At 43.4% G+C, this 9,492-nt stretch overlaps 1 protein-coding gene across 10 annotated transcripts in view; it reads right to left on the bottom strand.

The window, feature by feature from the left end:
• Positions 1-938: 938 nt before the first annotated feature.
• The window catches only part of ARMC9 (armadillo repeat containing 9), a 113,351-nt gene continuing 104,797 nt past the window's right edge, over positions 939-9,492 (bottom strand). For 8 of the 10 annotated variants that reach the window (XM_048864645.2, XM_048864646.2, XM_048864647.2 and 5 more), the window contains one exon: positions 939-1,852. In XM_048864645.2, the coding sequence (XP_048720602.2) occupies positions 1,665-1,852 (188 nt within the window). In that variant the 3' untranslated portion in view covers positions 939-1,664. Of the gene's footprint in view, positions 1,853-7,575; positions 8,471-9,492 lie in introns of those variants that run through there. The other 2 variants (XM_048864652.2, XM_048864653.2) reach the window with 1 other exon arrangement.

Raw genomic sequence — 9,492 nt, 5'->3', positions numbered from 1 at the left:
AGGTGAACGAGCCTCTGATAGTGTGGCTGATGTGATTAGGCCTGATGACGGTCAGTCAGAGGCCTTATAATTATTATTGCTTAATGACTCCCACGTTTGAAATTCCTCACGTCTTTGAAACCCCAGCCCACATGAACTCACCCCACCATACATCCTCAGTAGATATAACTGAGTTCCACGCAGTTTGCTGCATGTGAATTTTTCAAATAGTGCCCGCACAAAACTACAAGATCCCAGGCCACTTAGAAAGAAAAAGTAGAGATTTGTTCCCATGTCCTGGCCAAAATTTCCTCTCCCTTGGCTACTACACAGGGTGCTGTGTACTAGTTCTGTTTCTGGCTACTTCAGCAGTCTGATGTTTAGAGGCGCTGAGTATTCAGTTCCCATTTGAAGTCCATCATTTAGGCTACAGTCTAAAATGTGTTACAATTCTTCCTAATGAAAGAGTATTCTTCCAGATGTTCCCAAGTGAAGTATTATTGCCAGTAATAATCCTCAAGATTATTTATTATTATTTATCCTCTAAAGCTTCATTCCCTTTATTCAGCAGTATTATAAATTAAATTATCATAGGTATTGTCACTAAACAACAAAACCAAATGGCTAACAAACCCTATTAAGCCAGGATGGGTAAGGAATGGTGTCCCTAGCCTCTGTTTGTCAGAGGGTGGAGATGGATGGAGGAGAGAGATCACTTGATCATTACCTGTTAGGTTCACTCCCTCTGGGGCACCTGGCATTGGCCACTGTCGGCAGACAGGACACTGGGTTGGATGGACCTTTGGTCTGACCCAGTATGGCCGTTCTTATGTTCAAATGAAACAATGACTGTCCTTTTTAAGATGAAAAACTTCAAGACAATGTGGAAGTCATTTTTTAAAATTAAATACATCTTCATACAAGTCAGGCCTCCCACTGAATAAAATAATTTACATTCCTTAGAATTGTGTAGTGTACATTTATTGATAATCATAACAGAGCAGCATTTCCACTCTATAAACACAAAACAGGCATCTCATGGTATCAGGTGGGTTTCCTGACATTTACATTTAGAGCCTTAGGATTTTCACGTTCCTGGGTGTAAATCAATACTCTGGAATTGTGCAAACTTGAGACATGTGCAAGAAGCGCTGATGGAATGTGGAACTTGTAGGAGGGAGTAACAAACTTTTCTGAAGCTCTAGAATGTGCCCATCAGAGCAAAGTTTGGAAGGCATGAGATCCTTAAAGGAAAACAGTTTGAATCAGGATGCTACATTAGACATGATATAAATGTATAAGGAACACAAACCCTCATGCTTCAGGGCATAAAATAATCTTTAACTTCCTGGCATTAGGAAAAATCTTCATTTGGAGCATCAGGTACTGACCGCTGACAGGACACTGCACTAGATAAGCATTGGTCTGATCAGGAACGGCAATTCCTAGGCTTTTGATCAGGGTAAAAGTGTAAAGCTCCGACTGAACTCCAATTCTGCTCTGGGTTGCAAGGATGGAGGTCTCACTCACACGGTTTAATGATTATATTTAAAACGAATCTCTGCACAGATCATGTAGCTGTTTACAATTCATCCCCCCTGCCCCGCTGAGAGGCACAATACAAGAGCCTGAATAGACAACAACTGTAACCCTGGGCCACCTGACAACTTACCAGGCACACTTAATTAACACAAAGTGAAATAGATGGTTGCCACTCTTCTTTTCAATACAGTAGGTGGCCCAAGGCGACTGGATGCCTCAACAAACAACACTCCATCCTCCAGTCTCCGGGGGCTGCACCTCCACAGGGAAGATGAGTGTGGCAACGGGCTGATGATCACCTGTAGCCCAGCAAGGGCAGGAAGCAAATCACCTGCATGGGCAGATGTTAAAGTGAGGTTCAAGGGAGCAGAGACACATCAGAGGCTTGTTGTTTCTTCATTTTTCCGCCTGCTGCCACAACTCGGTAGCAGATTTGAAACAAGACACTTTGGCCAGAATCATCAGATTGTATTTTTGTTTTTTTTTTTAGTCTCCCCAAACACACTGTGAGTTTCCCCCACCTCCACTCCACCAAATACCCTTAAAGCCACAGTCCCTTTGAAACACACATTTATAAACAGAGAATGGGGATTGGGTGGGGGCAGAGTTAACCGGGTTTCTATTCAGTAAGTATCAGTGCTGCCTGAAGAAGTCTGCATGTCTCTCTGAGGCTATTCAAATGCAACTGTAAAGAATGTGGCACTTCCTTGTGAATGGGAATGTGGCACTTCCTTCATCCGCATACTACGCCCTATGCCATGACTTACAGTATGAAGTGTGAAAAGAAAAGGAGGACTTGTGGCACCTTAGAGACTAACCAATTGATTGGAGCATACGCTTTCCTGACCTACAGCTCATTTCATCGGATCCGATGAAGTGAGCTGTAGCTCACGAAAGCGTATGCTCCAATAAATTGGTCTCTAAGGTGCCAAGTCCTCCTTTTCTTTTTGCGAATACAGACGAACACGGCTGCTACTCTGAAACCTGTCAGTATGAAGTGTGGTGGAATGTTCCCGATCACCTTGCTTCAAAAAAGTCAGCAGGACGGGAGGTAAAGGCTCAAAATACAGGCAGCAAAGAACAGTCCCCCAAATTCTCACTATACCTCTAATTTCTAAATCCACCATTCTGCTACCAAGAAAATAACCTCCCTGACAACAAACTCATGCCATAAATGGCTTGCAGTACAACGGCCCGGAACTGCCCCACTGATATACCAAATTCCCCCTGCCGGTGCTCACTTCAGGAATGCTGCTGCTACAGCGACTAAGGGCATGTCTACACTACGGGCGCAACAGGGGCACAGCTACAGCAGTAATGTCATACTGTGAATACGTTCTATAGTGATGGAAGGGATATTTCTGTCAATACATGTCATCTACCTTCCCAAGTGGCAATAACTAGGTCAGTGGAAGAATTCTTCTGTCCACACAGCTCTGGCTAAATGGAGGACTAGGTTGGCTTCACTGTGGTGCTCAGGGTTTGAATTTTTCAAGCCCCAGAGCACAATAGCTATGTTGATCTAACTCTTAAGTGTAGACGTGGCTTAAGAGCTAAATAAAAGGGGGCCATGTTTGTCACACAGATGGTGCAAAACACAGCAGGGAAAGTGGTTTTCTCAGCAGTGAAATGCAGGGAAATGTAAAAACAAACAACAGAAACTGACCAAGCAAACCAACAAAATGAATTAAGACTATCCATTCAGAGGTGAACAGCTGTTTTCAAAACAAGTGTAAATCCAGAAGCCCTCCATGCAGAATTTAAACATTATAGACACACTGTTTTTATTGTATATCTATATACACACACACATATATACACTCTCTCTCTCTAATGATAAAATTAGGCTGAAGCTATAACTTAAAGGTTTCAGAGTAACAGCCGTGTTAGTCTGTATTCGCAAAAAGAAAAGGAGTACTGTGGCACCTTAGAGACTAACCAATTTATTTGAGCATAAGCTTTCGTGAGCTACAGCTCACTTCATCGGATGCATACTGTGGAAAGTGTAGAAGATCTTTTTATATACACACAAATCATGAAAAAATACCTCCTCCCACCCCACTCTCCTGCTGGTAATAGCTTATCTAAAGTGACCACTCTCCTTACAATGTGTATGATAATCAAGGTGGGCCATTTCCAGCACAAATCCAGGGTTTAACAAGAACGTCTGAGGAGGAGGGGGCGGGTAGGAAAAAACAAGGGGAAATAGGTTACCTTGCATAATTGTTTTTTCCTACCCCCCCCCCCCAAAGGACGTTCTTGTTAAACCCTGGATTTGTGCTGGAAATGGCCCACCTTGATTATCATACACATTGTAAGGAGAGTGGTCACTTTAGATAAGCTATTACCAGCAGGAGAGTGGGTTTGCGTGTGAGGGGTGGGGTGGGGTGAGAAAACCTGGATTTGTGCTGGAAATGGCCCCACTTGATTATCATACACATTGTAAGGAGAGTGATCACTTTAGATAAGCTATTACCAGCAGGAAAGTGGGGTGGGAGGAGGTATTTTTTCATGCTTTGTGTGTATATAGAAAGATCTTCTACACTTTCCACAGTATGCATCCGATGAAGTGAGCTGTAGCTCACGAAAGCTTATGCTTAAATAAATTGGTTAGTCTCTAAGGTGCCACAAGTACTCCTTTTCTATAACTTAAAGTAGACTCACAGCCTTTTGACCCCAGAACGCTTTCCTCTTTTCATATGTGGAACTGCTGTATTAGCTTCCTGTAAACAAGAACACAGCTGGTTTAACTAAGCAATGAAGCACTCAAGCACGGTATTCTCCACTGTTCTGATTATGGATTTATCGTGGGCATGTTTTACCAACCAGCAGCCTTTCGAGAGCATGTGAAAGTGACTAACTTCCTTTAGGCATGAGGTGCAGAATTTATTGCATGCACGTTATCCTGTTCCCTCTTTTACTATCTGGCTACTTGTAACCCTTTATCAACAGCAATACTTACATTTATGAGACTGAAAAAGTTCTGCCTGCATGATTGACATTCCAACTTTTCCACAGAATAAAGGTACTTTATCAGCCTTTAATAGGAATGGCACTGCTGAGAATGTAGTTTAAACACACACACGGTTTCATTGCAAAAATGGATGGAAAATTGTCATATCTAGTCAATTACTTAGGTGGACTGAGGGTAGCACAAAAACAGTCTGATAAAGTCTGCAAATTATAGATTGACACTCCAACATGTCTAGTGGCTCAAAGTGGGGAAAACTCCATAAAGTCCTCACTTGTAAAGGCCCCTGTAAGAAAGAACTATTTCTCCCCTCCCCGGCTTGTTGATTTGGGCCCAATTCTGCAAGGTGCTCTGTGCCCTCAATTATCCTGACCCTTAGTTGGTGTAATTCAGAGTAACTCCACTGACGGTCATCGATTCCAAGCTAGAAGGGACCGCATTCTGACCTCCTGCGCAACACAGGCCTCAGGACTGTGAGTTACTTTCTGTTTGAACTACAGCATATCTGAGACACGCAAAGTGGGTGTGGTGATATCTTTTACTGGACTAACGTCTGCTGGTGAGAGACAAGCTTTTAAGCTTACACAGAATTAAGATTGAAACTTCTCTCTTTCACCAACAGGAGTAGATCCAAATAAAACGATATTAACTCATCCACCCTGTCTCTCCACTATCCTGGGACCAACACAGCTACAACAATACTGCAAACCATAGATCTTTTGAAAGACATCCAATCTTGATTTAAAAGTCGCCAGTGATGGAGAATCCACCACAACCCTGGGTAAGTTGTTCCAATGTTAACTGCCTCATTGTTAAAAATTCAAAGGCGTTACACTAGATTTCTGCACCAGCAAAGGATCGGGCCTGTTAAGTTTAATAAAATACAGAGTGCTCAACCCTTCACAAAAGCTGCTCGCATCTCACAGAAGCAGGCCCATTCTTTCTAAGGTCAACCCCAGCACTGCTGTATAATAAAAAAACGGAACTGAAAGGGAATTCTGGGTATCAGGAAATGCAAATGCACATACCTAGCACCCCATTTGTAACAAGTAGTCTTGATATTTTACATTGGAAAAAGATAATGCTTAAGAGGAAAAAGCAAAGCTAGCTAGACTGACACTTAACCCCATCAAACCTCCACAGAGCCACCCTTGGGATGTTAATATTCTGTCTGTCGCAGCCTTCTTAGGAATCAGCAGGAATTTTCACCTGATGGCATTTGCCTCTCCCAAGTAAAGATGGGGAGATCTGCATAAGGAGTTGGATCTCCCCCTCCCCGAGTTTTTTCTCTGGCATAAAGATTTTTAAAGAAAGTTTTAAAATGATAGAGGACAGAGGTCAAAGAGGACCCACAATCACTTTTGGTCCTATGCAGATATGGAACTATGTAAGAACGGCTGATTTCCTGATTACTTTACCCTTCCTGTGGACAAATTAAAATTACAAAGTGATCTGGTCTTTGTAAATTGCAATATTTCAAACCCATCAGTATTTGCCCAATTCCAAAATGAAGTCTAATGTCCAAGGGTTTGGGTTTGTTCCTCAGCCCCATTCGCAGTAAATCGGCACAGTTTCACTGTGCTCAATGGACTTAATGCCAATTTGCACCAATTAAGAACTGACCCTGACTATTTAATATCACCCTAGGCTGAAATTTGCCACCCAAGGTCTAAATCCAAGTGTAAAACTTTCTTTCCGTTCAGTATAAGCCATCAATGACAATTCAACCATTTCTTTCCTATGGGAAAGTGATGACATTTTTGTTTCAAAGGCAGTGGGCCATTTAAACCACCATCAGGTTCATTCTAATTTGCAAATGCTCTCAATTCAGTGTTGCTTTATCATGTCTAAGGTTTTCGACTTGCTTTCCTCACATGCAGTAATCCCAGCACAAAAGGCCTCAACTCCCCTCTCTCTCTCTCTCCCTGCACCCCGATGTTTGGTTTTGAAAAGTGAACATGTAAAAAAGTGAAAAAGCACTGGCTGTCCCATCCCTCTCCCCCAGTCAGCAGCCAGACTACAAAGGCAGATTGTGCAGGATTTGGAAGAGGGCTTCTTGTTTTTGTTTCCATCAGTGCTGACACCTGACGGGATATTACTGAAAAGCCAGTCCCGGTGGCTATTGCAGTGTTTCCTGATCGCTGCTACATTTAAAAGAATGAACAACAAAACAAATTTCTGCATCATAAATCACTGCTAGGATTAACTGCTCTAGTTCTTATTCAGTGATTGACCCACTCACCTTCCATTTTACATTTACTGAAGAACAGCTCAAGTCTATTTTGAGAAAACCGGTTCCTGCTAAGATTTCACAAGAAGATGTAACAGATCATTGTTCAAAGTCAGATGTAAGGAATGTCACAGAGGGTGACAAAGGGTCAAGGAAGGATACCCAGGTGCACTTTGGAGGGTTGTGTTAAGGAAGAATTGCTCGAGACTGGCTCAGGGACTCACAAGGAGAAAACAGTTCTTCATCCCGAGTGAGAAAGCGGATTATTCATTCAATGGGTTTTAAAAACAGGATGCATGCTCCGCAAGGGTCGGTGCCCTCAGGGAAGGCTGCTGAGCAGATCCCTACTGGAAAGCACTGCCACGCATTTGGGCAATGGTGAAATATTGCTTCAGTTGCCACCGGTCGCTCCTTTGCCCATTTTATATTCTTCAGCAGAATGGAGCAGGTCCACACGCACCTTCCCGGTGGAGGAGTCGGAACACTGCCTGCTGAGTACACACCAACTAATACCTGCAAAAGATTCCCCCCCATACCTCAGACTCACACTTCTCAAATAAGGTGGATGAACAGGGATCCTAGAAATCCATTTGCCACGGAAAAACGCACAATTGGCGTTTTTACAGAGAAGCTTCAGCTTTTACATTTTGTGAAAAAATAAAGACATACACTTTAGCGGAGCCTCCATTATCCAGCTGTCCATCATAACCAAACTGGAGCTGTCAGCCCCGGGCGGCAGAGCTTGGGCTTCAGCGGATCTGCCACCATTCCAGTTAGATCAGATAAATGGGGTTCCACTGTATAGAATACAGACATAGATGTATCTGGTATATGCAAGAAATACAAATTGCAATTCTATTCATTTTATTTTATTTTAAGGACTGATGGCACTGGTAGGCTTTGAACTCGCTTACAAATTGTAAATATACCAATAAAACATCGTGTTCAATTGATACCTATAGATATGGTGACTTGGGAAACGAAAGTTCTGTGTTTCATTTTCATCACCTAAAAAGGTGGATTTTTAATTTTTTTTTATAGGAGAATTTTGGGGTTTTCATCACAGAAGACTAGGATCCCTGTTGATCAAGCACCCAGCACACATCTCAGCGGGCCAAATTCAGAGCTCACTTACATGCATGTAAGTCCCATGAAGTGAACATGATTGCATGAGGTGTTAGCCTGCGCAGAACCAGACACATGGTCTTTCTTGGCTGCTGAAGTTTCCCTGTACGTAGATGTTCCATCCCCTCAGCTCATAAACCAAGGGCCAGTTTAAAAAGCAGGTCCAGAAATTGGTCTAGCGAACAACATGTAAACAGTACACTTCAGCAAGCTCATTACATCAGCCCTATGGACCTTCTCCCCAGGGCAGTCCCTAGGTGGAGTAGGGGGAAGGCACACATACACACACTATTTAATGCTATTCAGCAATGTCGCTTCAGGAATAGTTGGATTGCGTACATCTACCCAACCAGTCCTCGTCTGCTGCTGGAGCGGTGCTGCTACCCGAATCGTGATTCCTGAGAAGGTCTCTTGTTTTAACCAGGAGGGGACACATCCCATCAGATAATCCCTGAACCACGTGCAAGGCATATGCGGTGGAGTGTTGATAACCTCACTCTCCTCTGGGGCCGCTGCCAGTGAAGCTAGGAGTCTTGTTACAAGATGCTACCTGTGTCCTTAAAGGATAAGCCAGGTGGTTGCTGAAGAAAGGAACTGTTCTCACTTCCTAGAGGACTGGCTGCCTGCAGAACGGAAGTAAGAAAGGGAATGTCAGCTGAAAGTAGAACTGATTATCGGATGGTCTCTGCCTGTGGGGAACACCTGTTCAACCTGGACACCAGCACAAACAGCACAGCAAAAAATACACAAAGGAAACTTAAATCACAAATGTTACAACTTGAAAATGTGGGTTTAGTCTTGACAGGCATTTACACTTTATCTGAGCTTTCACCTATTTGCCAGATATTACTGTCACCACTTCTGGACAATGGGATGCTGTTTCAAGGGCTGGTGTTTCCACAGATAAAATAACCCTTTCCTCCTCTTCTTTTTGTATTACAGTACAGTAGTATCCAGTTGTCCCAGCCAAGATCAGGTGCAGCACATATACATAGTCAGAAAGCCCCAGTCCCAAGGAATTCACACTCAGAATAGCCAAGACAGACACAGTGGAAGAAAGGAAGGAAGGATTCTTCTCCTCATTTTACAGAGGTGGAGCTGAGAACAGATTCGGTGAAATAATTTACTCAGAGTGTCTGTGGCAGATCTGGGAACTGAGCACAGATCTTGAATCTCAATTCAGTGCCTTAACTGCAAGCCCATGTGCCCTCTCTGTACAAGCCTGTACAAGAAGGAAACTAGCAAAAACCCCAAAGCTGTTGGCTTTACTCTGAGGGGGCCTAGTTTTGCTTTATGTTATATATGTGCAGTGAAGTCCCAATGACTTCACTACTGATGCAGGACTCAAAATGAGGGTGGAATTTGGCCGAAGGTGTGTAGATACCCCCTTGCTACCTGTGCATACATAAGACAAAGTCCACGTGCCCTCAGTCACCCCAAAAAAGAAACCCATCTAGTCAAAGGGTATGTCTACACTAGGAACTCAGCTAGGGATAGGAGTCACAGCTTGTGCATCCACATGCTAAAAACAGTCGTGTAGCCAGAGTGGCACAGGCCAGCCCCCTCAAGTACGTAGCCACAGCAGGGGTCAGGAGGGTTTGTATTTGAAGCGGCTAGCCAATGCCACCACTTGCTGCTGTACGGG

The sequence above is a fragment of the Caretta caretta genome, chromosome 9, assembly GCF_965140235.1.
Source record: "Caretta caretta isolate rCarCar2 chromosome 9, rCarCar1.hap1, whole genome shotgun sequence".
Classification (NCBI taxonomy): domain Eukaryota; kingdom Metazoa; phylum Chordata; order Testudines; family Cheloniidae; genus Caretta; species Caretta caretta.
This window is presented reverse-complemented; position numbering and strand designations above follow the sequence as displayed.